The sequence below is a fragment of the Syngnathus scovelli genome, chromosome 13, assembly GCF_024217435.2.
Source record: "Syngnathus scovelli strain Florida chromosome 13, RoL_Ssco_1.2, whole genome shotgun sequence".
NCBI lineage: Eukaryota > Metazoa > Chordata > Actinopteri > Syngnathiformes > Syngnathidae > Syngnathus > Syngnathus scovelli.
The window spans coordinates 11,717,129-11,731,947 of record NC_090859.1 but is presented as its reverse complement, the minus strand read 5'-3'; the positions used below and the strand labels follow the sequence as shown (position 1 = coordinate 11,731,947).

At 43.2% G+C, this 14,819-nt stretch overlaps 2 protein-coding genes across 3 annotated transcripts; one reads left to right on the top strand and one right to left on the bottom strand.

Annotated features, from left to right (window-relative positions):
- Positions 1-939: 939 nt before the first annotated feature.
- Positions 940-7,736, top strand: plpp1a (phospholipid phosphatase 1a). 2 transcript variants are annotated; one of them, XM_049737952.2, is made up of 6 exons: positions 940-1,399; positions 4,278-4,429; positions 5,478-5,749; positions 6,666-6,723; positions 6,886-7,062; positions 7,135-7,736. In XM_049737952.2, the coding sequence occupies exons 1-6, from the start codon at positions 1,342-1,344 to the stop codon at positions 7,252-7,254; spliced, it is 837 nt and encodes a 278-aa protein (XP_049593909.1). In that variant the 5' UTR covers positions 940-1,341; the 3' UTR covers positions 7,255-7,736. The 2 variants fall into 2 exon arrangements, with proteins under 2 accessions (XP_049593909.1, XP_049593908.1); XM_049737951.2 differs by lacking the exon at positions 4,278-4,429 and adding an exon at positions 2,872-3,026 and having other exon boundaries at positions 944-1,399.
- mtrex (Mtr4 exosome RNA helicase) lies at positions 2,870-14,818 on the bottom strand. Its single transcript, XM_049737896.2, has 27 exons — positions 14,688-14,818; positions 14,344-14,484; positions 14,154-14,220; positions 14,010-14,072; positions 13,821-13,933; positions 13,572-13,746; positions 13,415-13,505; positions 13,220-13,344; positions 13,033-13,131; positions 12,801-12,921; positions 12,606-12,737; positions 12,106-12,185; positions 11,930-12,040; positions 11,755-11,856; positions 10,835-10,960; positions 10,613-10,763; positions 10,364-10,536; positions 10,230-10,298; positions 10,036-10,161; positions 9,635-9,745; positions 9,360-9,548; positions 9,053-9,216; positions 8,844-8,949; positions 8,675-8,731; positions 8,430-8,592; positions 8,184-8,288; positions 2,870-7,891 (listed from the first exon to the last, which is right to left on the bottom strand). Exons 1-27 carry the CDS (start codon positions 14,783-14,785, stop codon positions 7,839-7,841), a joined length of 3,111 nt encoding a protein of 1,036 aa, XP_049593853.1. The 5' UTR covers positions 14,786-14,818; the 3' UTR covers positions 2,870-7,838.
- Between the last annotated feature and the right edge of the window lies 1 nt (position 14,819).

Below are 14,819 nucleotides of genomic sequence, written 5' to 3'. Positions count from 1 at the left end.
TGGGGTTTTTGAGTTGAGATGTTTGGGAAACCCTGACTTAAAGGAAAATTCTGGTATTTAAAAATAAAAACATTTCAACCACATCCCATGCAATCAATTATGCTTGCCTTATAAATACCAGAATTTTCCTTTTTATGGTCAGAAATGTTTTTATTTTAATTTAATGTGGACTTTGATGAAGATCTTTTTTTTTTTTTTATAGATAACATGACAATCAGCCTGTACAACCGGTTGTGTTTGTAACGGCTACGTCTGTCAACACGTAATATTTGACACGTCCTTTTGTCTTTGTTTATGCACTTGTACTTTACTTTGATGTCATATTTATTCTTCCATGCATGAAGATGGGCGTGAATAAATTACCCGCTCGTCAAGCTGCAATATCTTGCAATTGCAGTGTTGGACCAAAGACGTGAACTGTTTTCATGTTTTTTTAAATCGTTGTTTTGGAAGTATAAATGACCATTTCAAGATGTTTTTCTGTGTACCTGTGAATAACTGTAATTTAATAAATACTGTTTCAAAAATAATCTGTTCATTTATTACCATTGTCTTATTTTAAAGTACCACTTATTTCACTTATCAGAAACCGGTGAAAATGCATATTGTTGTTGTAATACTACAACTTAAACACTAGGTGGCGACAATGACTAAAGAACTGGGGGGGGAGTGACCTCAATTCCTGTCATGTTCAAAGACGATGAAACTACATAATTTCACCATTTAAAATTGTATTAATATTCAGACATCCGTTCCAGTTGTAGACTTAAAACGCCAATTAAATCATCGTAAGAGCAAAACTAAACCGAAAAGAATTTTATTTATTTGATTTTAAATTAAACGGGCCGAGCCATGACGACTATTTCGCTTAGTCATCTGACGTCCTACTTCCATGAACGCAACCTTGTGTGGAGTCCGCCCCTGGAGCTCAGGCCCGACTACCGACTCCACCCATCAGTCAACCCCAAAACGAAACAGGCACCCCTGGGCAGGTGTCCACCTCGCTCCTCGATGTTACGTTTGGAAATTAGCTTGTTCCATTTCCGAAGTAGTCCACGCCTTGCTTTGCGGTCATGATGAGAGGAAAGCGGGCGTGTGAGGTGGAATATCATCGTCGTAGTAGTAGTAGTAATTCACTCTGTGTACCGAGCTTGTTGTTGTTAACCCCTTGGAGGTGTTAGCTGGTCATCTGTTAGTTTTGTTTTTTTTAACTAAAATACACAATCCATCCTTAATTAATTTACTCGGCGGACGAGGAGGAGCATCCATCCCACTTTTATTACTTGCTGCGGACGACTGGCAACAGAGACTGAAGAGAGAGCGAGCAGGGCAGGAGTCAACATGTTCGAGACAAGAGGAATCCCCTTCGTCGTTCTCGACCTCGTCTGTCTTGTTTTAGGTATGTATATGCTTCTCTCGGTTTAATTAAGTGCATTTGTGTCTAGATATAATCGGATGGGACGATTCAAAAATCGTAATAATCATCGTGGTATGGCTGGTTTGCATTGTATGCAAACGTCTCGACTGCAAACGTCTCGACTGCAAAGTCACTCAACGGATTAAGAACAATGTTGTTTTAAATTTACATAAATAAAGTGGCATTGTTTAGAGAGGAAAAAATAAGAATAATGTTAAGACAATGCAATCCTCACCTTATTCCTGTGATATTACAAATTTCAACTTTAATCTTGTGATATTACAAATATCGTTGTAATATTTTTTTTCTTTAATATTTTTTGTGATATAATTGTATTCAAATTTTCTTATTCTGATAATACTGCAGTTTTGTTTCCGTCAAAATCATTACTGACACTTTTATCTTGAAACTATAAAGTATAACTTCTTTAATATTTTGCACTACGACATAATTTGTTGCAGGAATATTAATACTTTTTTCCACAAAATATTTTTGCAGCCAAAATCATATTTATTTTGGTAATATTCTCACTTTTTACCTTCCTGCCATACAATTCAGTTTTATACATGGAGCACTTAATAATAAATCTTTTTTTTCATGAAAATATAGATCTTTAAAACAAAACCAATTAAAATTGATTGTGGTCTTGCAGACTGTCCCTTGGCTAAGCTAGAATGAATCAGTGATTTTTATTTTATTTTATATATATGTATGTGATATGATAGGGGTTTGCTGGTTTTCAATGATTGATTGATTGATTGATTAATCCAAATGGTGACTCATACTATCTTTGTAATGGGTTGCAGAAAAGCCTTTTATTGTGACCGACTCATGTCGTAAACTCTACCAAGCATCTGCTACACACACTCACACACATACACACACCCTGCTTCTGTGTCTCTCTTAGCTTCCCTGGCATTTCAGCTGCCACATCCAGTCAAAACGCCAACAGCTGAAACGACTGTCTTCCAATGTGTCATGCGCTTCTTTTATTCGGCGGAGAATGCGTTCCTCAGTTAAGTTGAATTGAGGCCAGCCAAAGATGGTGAAAAATCAGTGCAGCGTTTCCACTGGGACTTTGGACCTGCTTTCATAAGAAGCTTTCTTGCTGGCCTTTTATCAAGCGGGAGGGCGGAGTTGACAAGCTTATCTTTCTTATTATGTCACATATTGTAAAAGTTTGATTTGGCTTAGAAATACAATTAATCTTTCCCCCCTTTAACAAACACGTTGAGCATAATAAACTGGTAATCCAGTGGTGGTTTAATTGGTGAGTTTAATTTGTCATTGTTTATGAAATTTTATTCTTGCAGTGTTATGACTTTTTTATTTTTATCGAGTTTATTCCGAGTGATAACAACAAAGCTAATGATTTATGTAGTGGTTGTTACACATTACACGTTTTTTTTTTTTTTACTCATTTTCCTTCCGTTTGACCATGTTGTCCTCCACAGGAGGCCTGCCCCTGGCGGCCTTCAACCTGGGTAAGATCCGTCCCTACCAGAGGGGCTTTTTCTGTAGCGACGACAGCATCAAGTACCCTTTCCACCACAGCACCGTCACCTCCACCGTGCTCTACACGGTGGGCTTCTCGCTGCCCATTAGCTGCGTAAGTAGCAGGCCGCATCGAGCAGGGACGCCGCGAACCTAATAAGTGCATGCGGCTTTTCGCTCATTCCGCTTTTGACGCTATCCAGATCCACACCAAATCTTACTGACCCTAGATAACGAGGATGTCCACTTAATAACTTAAAAAAGGTCTGAAAATTACAGACAAACCAAAATGGCCGACCACCTGTAATTTCCATTGCTTAGCGTCTTATCGATTTTCGCACATACTTTAATAACGAACACGTGTGTCGTGTGCTAATATTTGCTATTTTTATATGTTTACATTTGCTAATACTGTTTTTATTAACAAAACTGCACTTTCAAACCAAAATGGCGAGCAATGTCCAAAGTATGACAACTGGCTAACGGTTAGCCGCTAACCTACACTTATTCGGTGACTCCCACATCACTCACTGGACAAGTCTCCGCCTTTTAAAGCCACACACATTCAAAGTCACAGATACTACAATCGTCAATTTAAATAATAGCTCAAGCTGGACTAACAACACCATTTTTACAACAAGACAGCACTTTAAAACTAAAATGGCCAAATAGCTGAGTCTTCACATGCAGGCCAGACTTTGTTTTGACCAGACACACTGGTGCCTGCTGGATGTTAATATTTGTAATACTCGCATTTCCTGGCGAATCACCAACCGTTACCGCCAAGCTCGGCCCACAAAAACTCCGAATTTTCGCAATGTATCGTCTTCTGTCTATCTAGTATGCCTGCTTCCAAATTGGTAGCAACAGGACACATCTCGAGGACGTGTTTGTCAATAAACGCCACCTCGAAAACACCTTAAAAACCCCGTGTGTTTTTTTTCTGGCTACAGCTTGAGTTGGATTGTCAGGAATCTTTTTCTTCACATGAGTCACTGCTCTTAATCATCCCATGGAATATCCGGAATGTTCTTTTTGGAATGGCCGTGGAAGCTTCCTGACAGTGTTCCATATGTCTTTTTTCATCTCACGGGAAGTCCGTGTGATCCGTCACACTTTCTAAAAAAAAATCTTTCGGTTTGTCGGACATGAATGGAGTTGCAGGAAGTGTGCACACCATCTTAACGACTTCCTTCTCTTAATACTAACGACTAACATCAGCAACTTCTCAAGGCATTCGGCCAGGATGCTGCGGCGACCTCCCTCGTCTCCTGGAAGACACAACTAGAGTGTTGCATTATGGGTAGCGCTAATCTAATAACCTGTCATTTGTTTTTCTCTGTCTCTCTCATTGCTTCTCTGCTAGTTGGACTCCCGTTTGCAATACTCACCTCGCAACACAAACCGTTCCGCCGAGGCTTTTTCTGTAACGATGAGTCAATCAAGTACCCGCTTAAAGAGGACACCATTTCCTATCAATTGTTAGGAGGTGTCATGATTCCTCTCACAATACTCACTGTAAGTGCATCCCCGCTATTTTTTATTTTATTTTTTGGGGTAATCTTGATTTGCTGTTTCTTCAGTTACATCTTAAAGCAGTGGTTCTCAAACTGGGGTCTGCATAATTAGACAAAAAAAAAAAATCCATATTACATATGGTGGCCAGTACACCAATATTATAAAAATTAGCAAAAGGCTTTTTTTTTTTTTTTTTTAAATATGGTTCCATATTTTGGAGGAATAAATGTGTCGTAGCATAAATGCTATGAGGCGTCCTTAGTTCTGAAAAGTTTGAGAATCCCTGTCCTAAAGCTGTGAACTAACTTTTTCCCTGCTAACGGCATGTTTACAAATGAATCTTCTCAAGAACTAACATCCAAATGAAGTCGAACTAATATTACTAAGCAAATACTGACATTTATTTTATGAGGCCTTTTGAGCTAGAACGGTATTTGTCAAATTATTTTTGTCTGGAATCCATTAAACTTCATTATCAATAAGGATATAATTAAGTTAAGTGGATACAAATCGATTTATTGGATTTTTCTAATCAGTAGCAACTTGTCTTGGTCAAGTCAGGCTAAACGAGTTAACTGCTTACTAAATGGGCTGTTTTGGAAGTTGAAGCAGCAAACGAAAATAAAAAATGGTGGATAAAATGGTTTGAAATTGAAGATTAAAAAGTACATTTTGATTTAAAATAAAAACTACTACAAAGAAGCACGGCTTCCAACTTCAAGTGGACATCCTCAGTTGGTTAACCCTCAGACTTTTTTTTTTTTTTACCCTTTAACTTATTCATAAATTGTTTTAAATTAGTAGTTCTAGTTTTCTACCCTCCATTTCCCCAAAAATGTAACCCTTCAAATTCCAATTATTAGAATATACTATAATTGCCTCTATTAATGATTTAAACCATAAATACAGCACAAACTTTGATCCAGAAATACATCACTAGAATTTCCTTGATATCAATAATTCCCCATGATCATAATGATTAAATTTTAAAGTTTTAACACAATCAATGACATGGTTTTAAATGTGCCTTTTTGCTCTGTATTGACAGATGATATTCGGCGAGTGCCTGTGCGTGTACCTCAAGCGTCTGCAGTCCAAGTCGTCGTACGGAAGCTACGTGGCACGCGTCTACAAGGCGGTGGGCACCTTCCTGTTCGGCGCCGCCATGAGCCAGTCGCTCACCGACATCGCCAAGTATTCCATCGGCCGTCTCCGGCCGCACTTCCTGGACGTGTGCAAGCCCAACTGGAATTGTTCTGCGGGCGTCTACGTGGAGAATTTTGCCTGCACCGGAAATCCCACCATGGTCAATGAGGGCAGGTGAGCATTTTACAATTAAATCAGTAGCTGTATTAAATATAAATAAATCACAGTATTAGAAAAATATTGAATAAATGCTTAAAATTCAATTCACTTATTTATTTTTTATGAATCATTTTTTCCAACCCAAAAAAATTTAACTTATTCGCCTGCCCTTAAATTATTATTATATAAAATAAAATCTGCAGACAATAAAAAAAATGAATCACTGCTTTGTGTCTAAAATAAGTACAATAACAATTGACTCTCGCAAATGACATGAAGTACAACAGACTTTGTTGGGCACGGTAGCACTTTGGTTGATATATTTGTCCGATACTTAAATAGATTCAGTCAAGTGGTTAAATGTGACCTTTGGGGGGGAAACGTGAGTATGTGTGTGTGTGTGTTTTATCAGCAATGAGCAGCAGGAAGCGCTCCCTGGCAAGAGGATATGCAGTTCCTATTTCCAAAGCAATTCCACGTTGCCTCCCTTCTCTTTAATATCGACCGCAGCTATAGTGAAAAAAAAGGGGGGGGGGGGGTAGGCATCAATACAAAGCATCCCTTCCTGGACCTTTTCCATATTTCCAGGGCGTGGCTGGCTGACTGTTTGTTCTTGCAGGAGCCGAGCTTCCTCCCCACCCTCTCAACACTGAATAATAGGTTTAATGCGTCAAAGCATCAGCTGATTGTAAAACGGCGCTAAGCCTGGAAGCAGGGCCAGGGATCGTCTTACTGCAACGCGACTCCTCCTGTGGCTCATTTCGAACTCCCCGCGAGGGGGGGGGGCATGTTCATAAACTGTACAATGTTTTATAGTCAAATATTAAGAAGATTATGGAGATTTAAGCCTGCTGCTGTTTGTATAGGCAATGTTTGAATGTCATTCAGGTCGTACTCCATTTTAATGTCAATGTTTATCTCTCCATCACAGGTTGTCTTTCTATTCCGGCCACTCTTCCTTCTCTATGTACTGCATGCTGTTTCTGGCGGTAAGTATTCACAAAAAATGATGTCTACTGAAAAGAGGAAGTACTTAATGAGCTTGTGTGGTGATAAGAGGAACCATAACTAAACATACGTTATACTCCAACTGCCTTATTTACCTATTCCGACTGATTTTTTTTTTTTTTTTCCCCGGTGCGTCATGTCAGCTGTACCTGCAGGCTCGTATGCGTGCAGAGTGGGCTCGCCTGTTGAGGCCCACGATCCAGTTTTTCCTGATTGCCGCCTCCGTGTACACGGGGTTGTCACGTGTGTCTGACTATAAGCATCACTGGAGCGACGTTCTGACCGGTCTCCTACAGGGGGCGCTCATGGCAATCCTAGTGGTGAGTTTCTCACCACTCTCGAGCAAATTTGTGTAAACAAAGCCTACATTTTGTATTTTTGTATCCCTGCAGGTGTTTTTCGTGTCCGACTTTTTCAAGCAGCCCCGGGACGCCCGCAAGGAGGTCAACATCCCCCACACCAGCCTCCAGGAGACCCCCACTAACGGAAACCACTTCGAAAGCCCAAACTGAAACTTCAATCGCCTGCATGTCGAGTCACCTCAAGCCTTCTTATTTAATTTTATTTTATTCAAATGTTGTCTTTTAAATATGCTTCGAGACCACTACTGTGTTTAACCTGTGAATGTAAGCTTGCATTGTGCATTTCTTTACCGGGAGGCAATCTGCTTAAATCTCTCACTGAGGTTCATGTTGAGGTTATAAACAACTACTGCGAATGTGGCAATTTTTTCCTGTGATGCCTTCATGTGACTGATAAACTAATGCTGCCGCCGCCGCTGCTGCTACATCCTGTAAACAACGCTGACAAAAGTAGACAACTTAAGCCCTGGAGAGGAAAAAACAAAAACTAAACCCACTTAAGTACACTTGTGTCATCTGTATGTCAACCACACAGACATTTATTAAAAAAAAAAAAAAAAACGTCAAATATGTACATGTGTCTAAAACAAAAGCAGGACAAATAAAGCCATATTGTGTATTGGAAAATGAAATATGATGTGTCGTCTTATTATCATCGATTTGAAATCAATGGTATTGAATTAGGGGTTACCAGGAGATCAAATGGATGCCATGAAGCCGCCGAAGAGTTGCGATTACAAATAGAGACTGGCAGCAAACACAATGTCCCTCTTAATCTTTGTGATTCCTGCAAGGAGACAAACAAAATCGGATTAACTTTTATTACCTTTATGTCATCATGAATCACTGCTTGTGCAACTGGCAATAAAAATTTACTTACGTAATCGAATAATATCTGATAACTGCCAGCAAAATAAATCACATTGTGTGGTAGAAGTATTCATCAAATGATTAAATAATCGTGATTTTAAATCAATGTTCATCCATTAAATGACTCAACTGCCTCTTTTGGAAATTTCATGCATGTCAAGTCATCGGATAGCCTAGTCCACCTGTCCCAATACTTTTGTCTACTTTACCTTCTGCAAACTTATTCTCAAGCTCCGTGTTGCCGATGGCTTTGGCGGCCGAGCACATTTGCCGTAGCACTTCTTCCAGACGCCGCATGCAGCGGATGATGCTTCCTAAAAAGGACAGACGCACACACACAGCAACAGAACACAAAACCAACACACAAAAAAAACAGCAACACACAAGAAGAAGCACATGTCAGTATTTTAGCCCAACGGGGCCAAGCCTTGCAGGGAGCGTGAGCGCGGCGTTGCCTTCGAAAACGTCGGTCATCTTGCAGATCTGTGCAAAGGTGGCGCCGTTGGCCCACGCAAAGACCACATCCATGAGGTGAGGCTTGAAGGAGCTTAGGTAGTCATCCTCGTCCACATCCAGCTTGGCGTCGGCCGACACCTTAGCGATGCGCTTGGCGCACTCCTGAGTTGCGCCGCAAGAACAAGTGTCAAGCGAGCGACTCGTCACCTCGGCGGCGAGCTCGATCCGCGATGGGATCTCGTACCTGCATTTGTCGGAGGGGGGCTGCTAGTTGCTCAGTCAGTTTTGGCATCTCGCTGGCCTGTAACAACAAATTAAAAACGATTAGCAACATTTCACTTTGTGTAACTCTAATTGATGCCATGATTAATTAATTCATGCGGTCACTATTTAGGAAAGAAGGATTCGTGTACATTTTCCTGGAAGACAAAGCAGGAGAGCAGCGCGGTGGCTTGTTCCGCCGTCAGGTCGTTGAAGAGGCCGTTGAACACCATCTCTGTCAGCAGAAGCTCGTCAGCGCTGGACATCAAAAATAATTTGGGATGAAAAATTTAAATTACACAAACATCAGAAAATTGACTCGATTTCAAGCGTCGTTTGAAAATGGCGGCCGGGTTCTAACCTGCTGATCTCGCAAGCCACGCGTCCCTTCACCTCGATGACGTCGGAAGGGCTGGCGAAGCCGAGGCGTCGTAGCACTCGCTTCCGGCATTTGAGCTTGTCCATCTGCAGCACGGTGCGAGCCTTCTTCAGCTCGCGCTTGGCCGTGCGAACGTCACCCGCGATCTGAACCAAATAAATGCTTCGTTATTCTTCAAGCAACTCACAAAGTTCTTTTTTTAAAAATTGCTTTTACATTGGGAAGAAAAATGTCAGTGTTCATAACCTGGAGATAAAATTTATGACATTTTTGGAAAAAATTGCTTCACCAGAGCTTTCTTTTCACAGAGCGAGTAGACGGCCTCCAGGTTGGGGTCGCTGTGCAGCGGGTGCGAGTACATTCGGTGCTCGAAGGCCTCCACTTTCTGGACCACCTTCTTCAGCCCGGCGTCCTTGATGCCCATGTCGTCCACGGGGTCCAGGACGGGGATGCCGTCTGGGAAGCGCTTTTGCACTTCCTGCGTTTCAAATGTAAAAAAAAAAAACGCGGGCATGATCAGATTTATGTCACCGAGTTATAAATTCTGATCGGGTGTACTGATACCTGGATGGACTTGAGCAAGAGCTGGCGGTTGTCCAAGGGTCTCAAGTCTTTGGGGATGTAAAGACGCACAGAGCTGATGGCGGTCAGCAAGTGAAGCATCACGGGGACCACCTGCAATCCATTTGGCCACGATTAATTCCATTTTGAATCAATTCGACGTTGGTGCTAACGAGGTTATGCGGTGCGTAATGGATTTCACGGCTGCCAGCAAACCATGAAGGTCAACAGTGTCACGTCAACAGAGCAAAATTCTGACATGGAACCATTTTGGAAGAGGAACCGTGATGCAGAAGTGCTAACCGCTCAAGTATCCATGCTTCTTTTTAACAACTAAATCCCTATAAGTCAGTCAAATTCACAAATAAAACAATTCCAAACATCTAAAAATCTTCATTTGATACCTGCATCTCTCCAGTCGTACCCGGCGCGGCGGGTTTGGCCGCTTCCGTGGCCGCCTCCTTGACGCTATCCTTGCTGCAGTGCAGCAGAACCTCGGCCACAAAGAGCGGCTCGGCGTCTGTGCTGATCTGCGTGGCCCGGGGAAGACGTGTGAGCGGCTTTCTTGGGGAACGCCACGAGAAAATCGAGGCCTCACCTTCACGTTTGCCTTCTTGGAGAAGTTGACCACCACGCCCCAGCCGAAGTCTGCGTCTTCATTTTTCACCTGTGAGAGAGCGATGGAGAGGGTAAGAGAGAGTTCCAAATTGAGCAAGCAAGATCATCTGACACCTTAACGAGGCGCCCGGGTTGCAGGAAGGGCAAGCAGTATTTGGGCTTGTGGATGAACTCCAGGATTTCCTTCCCCAGTTTGGCCAGTTGCTGGCGGATCTTGAAGTAGGTCACCACGCTCTCCTCATTGGGGATCCTGATGGTGTGGTACTCCGTCTCCAGCTTCTTAATTCCTGCGTGGGGGCGGGGGGGGGGACGGCGGACGTTTCGAAAAGAGTCTTTCTGCATTTTAACGGAAGACGGGCTTACTCTCGACGACGCCGGGGAGCGCTCGGTAGTGCTGGAACTGGTAGAAGGATTTCTCCAGCATGTACTCGGGGTTGATCTCCTCCACACGCAGCAGGTTGAGCACCATGTTGTACGTCAGGTGGAAGGCGCTGTTCAGTGGGTCTGCCGAGCCCTGTGACATCACCAGTTATGTCAACTATATCGCTCAATGTTTGGTAACGATTTGAACGAACTTTTTTTTACCTTGAGGAGCTGTTTGCCCACAGACGGACTCATTTTCTCGTCCGCCATGAAAATAACGATGCCTCTGTCATCCATTCCTCTCCTGCCAGCACGCCCTGACATCTGGATGTATTCGCCTGAGGTGATCTGAACACAACAGAGACGCAGGCAACCCACACAAAAATGTGAGGAGAGGTTTTCTTGGTTGGTTTGTTGATATTGCGCAATAACATGAACGACACGCTCGAAAATATTGCAGTGGAGCGGCTCGCATGAAAAAAATAGAATAACCAAACTACTTTACAGTCAGATACTTATAATGGATCCTTTTTAGAATTGCATGGCGGTCAAGAATGTCCTCGTGTTGCCGTGATTTGTTCTGTCAGGCATGTGACGGGACGCTCATGATGGAAAACCATGTGTGTGTGTGTTTTAAGGCGAGTGCCTGCGTGGAGCTTTGGCAGCCTTTCGCAGCACCAGATGTTCCAGATGAGCTTCTTGGAAGGCAGATCTCCTCTTGATTCCTTTCCCTTCTTGCTTGCGTGTGTCTGTGTCACATTGACTTGGAGTGTTTGTGCGCGCGAGTGTGTGTTTTGATAAACAACACGTGGCTCTGTATGCACCGAGTGGCGCAGAAGACATTCACGGCCTTATAAAGTCTTTTTAAAGAGGCTGCTGTGTTTATGGGTTAAGATGAGTGGATCACATCTCACGTTCACTTAGCTTGCTTATTATGGTTCTTCTGCAGCAGTGGACCAACTGCCCAGATTTATTTTTAAAATCAGTTTGATTTCTTTTTAACTTGTTTTGTAATTATAATTAACCAGTTGATAAATAAAACCATTTTTAAAGATTTTTTTTTAAATATACTTACTTTTAAAATGACAGTGGACCCTGAAAAGTACATTTACAGGAAGTGTGTGTTTGGTGTGTGTTCTTACAAAGCGGTGATTCTTGCCATCAAACTTGCGGGCGCTGGTGAAGAGCACAGTGCGCGCCGGCATGTTGATACCCATGGCGAATGTCTCGGTGGCAAACAGTGCCTGGAATGGCGAGACGAAAGTACGGTGAAAACAATCCCGATCATCCGCATCATGACTGCGATGATGTCGTTACCTTGATCAGGCCTTCCGAGAAGAGGATTTCGATGGTCTCTTTCAGGATGGGCAGAAGACCGCCGTGATGGATGCCGATTCCTCTCTTCAACAGCGGCAGCACGTGCTCCACCTGACCGCCACCATTTGTTTAGAAAAGTCGCATGGATACGATGCCGCCATTTTAAGGAGTCTCACCTGCGGGAGCCTCTTGTCCTCATCTGACAGGCAGTCCACCGCGTTGTTGAAGACTTCCTCCACTAGACGCTTCTCCTCTTCTACAATTAATAGCAAAATAATATAGCGGTGCCTTTAAAACAAACTAGCTTTACAAAGTGAAATTATTTTAAGTACTGTACTATCAGATGTGGAGTCAGCTTGGACAGATAATTCGGCAGTAAAATACAATCATGCGAGGCGAGGCCTCTTGCGTAATAGTTTTTTTTTCCCCATGGCAAATCTTGTTTGTTCTCACAACATCATAAAACAGAAAAAGTATCCTTTGGTGTATTGTATTGAGTCTTTGGCAGTGTGGTCAATGAGGGTCTAGGGACTCGGCCGGGAAATATTTTCCCACGTGAGGACTTTTACGAGTGCTTGTTTTCCAGCCCCGTGAGATGTTCAAACACAGTATGATTTCATGATCAGATCGGATAATGCGGAATTATGTTATTTTAGTGGAACCCAGAGGAGCATACCCTTGTTAAAATCCAGCTTGGCCACCTGCAAAGCATATGCCTCGCATTCCTTCTTGCTGAAGCTGAAAATGATGACAGGCTGGAAGTTCCTCTCCATGATCATCTTCACGATCTTGAACACGCTGGACGGACCTGAGGACGCCCAAATTTGTTTCGACCGGATTCAAATTTTGCCATCTTTGACGCTCTCGTCACCTTTTGTTCCCCCTTTGCGTCCTTTGGAGTCCCACTTGCCACCCGTATTGCCACTCCCAGAATCCCCCGCGTCTCTCAAAACCTGCATGGCCGTATTGAAGTTATCTTCCCTGAAGTCTCCCTGACGCAACAGAAATATGATTGAGTACAACGAAATACATGAAAATAAGATGTAATTATGACTGAGCCTTCAAGGAAAAGTTACGTAAAAGCAACACGAGTGCTCGCTTACGTTCTCATCCACCACAAGGTGGAGTCCGTCGCCCCCTGCTGGGAAAACGTAGTGCTGCAGCGGTGTCGGGCGGTAGTCTGTGTACACCACATGGCACGGCTGAGAAAAAGGTGGCAACACGTCTTGTAAGTTCACAGAACATCTCAGAACTTTATACTGGATGTATAATTAAAAATGTGTTTAGTGCCTGCTTATGAAGGTGACATATCCATTCAGCAAATTGCCTGGCGTTGGGGATGGTGGCTGACAAGAAGACGTAATGCACGTTGTCGGGAAGCAGAATGATGGTTTCCTCCCAAACCACGCCACGCTCTGATAGAACAAGGACAGGTGTCAAACCAAAGTTTGCAGATCACACCTAATCAATTTTCCTTTCACACACCGGCATCTCTCATGTAGTGGATCTCGTCAAAGACCACCCACGCCACTTCCCTCATGATCTCCGAGCCACGGTACAGCATGCTCCTCAGGATCTGCCATGGCAAAAGGAAGGGGGGGTCAGTTTGATATGCATCACATAGGTCACGAGGGTGACAGACCTCTGTCGTCATGACGAGGCAAGAGGCTGTGGGATTGATGGTGACGTCGCCTGTCATCAGACCCACGTCTTGAAACTCCTCGTACATCTCTCGATACTTCTGATTGGACAGCGCTTTGATGGGGCTGGTGAAGATGACACGCTGCTTCTCGCGGAGGGCCAGCGCAATGGCATACCTACGAGAAGAAGGATGGTTAAAAAAAACAACGCCACAGAAAATCAATGATTTTAGTAAATCGGGGGTCCTCACTCGGCGCAGACAGTCTTGCCGGCCGAGGTGTGCGCAGATACGAGCACCGACTGGTTGTTGTCGAGGCACAAAATGGCCTCCTGCTGGAAGGGATCCAGGATGAATGGGTACTCCTATTAAAACAAGAAGCAGTTACTTACTGGCTAGTTTCCATTTTTCTCCGACGGGAAAATGTGTTTTTAAACAAACCTTTGCAGCATTTCCAACTCGAGGTCTGAGAGGTTTATATTCATCACTGGCAGGCAGAGCGACCTGTCAAGGTAAAGAAAGTAATCATTGTTAATAACTTTAAATATATTAAGGCAGTAAATCAATTAGAATTGCATTACTTGCCTCATGTGAGCAGCCCTCTGCCGTCTCCACTGGCTCCACTTTGACTTGGGGCATAAATTCTGCAAGACTGAAGTCAAATATATTACAGAGTGTCGCCATTTTGGATTTCATTTCACACTTTGACGTCCTGCAACATTAGCAGACTGGCGAGTCGTTGTCAATTAAACATTATAAGTGTATATATGCTCACTTTAAGTCATTGGCAGCGACCGTGTCGAGGCGAGCTTTCTTCCCGATGCCCAGCTCCTCTCCTCCATCACTATCCGGCGAGTCCCTCTTGGTCTTGCCAGACGAGCGAGCATCTGTGTCATTGTTTAACCCTGCTGCATTCCTGAACAAGAGACAATTTCGTCAACATAGCAAAGATATGTTAATTTATAACGTCTTAAACATGAGCTAGCAAGCCATTATGGGGGTTTTACAACACACGTGAAGCTAGCTTCCCAAGACACGAGCGCTTCTCGTCTTTGAAAAAAGAGCAAAAACAAAAGCAGGACATTAATAAAACATAGAAGTTTAAAGTTGGTATTTTACACTGTGTCTAGAGCGACCGAGGCCGGCAAGTTCTTGCTCGTAGTTGGCTTTTGTTCATCGTCAAATACGCTGAATAAATCTCCAAAGGTGTCCGCCATGATTGTTGTAAGGCGCCTTTCCCACAATGCAACG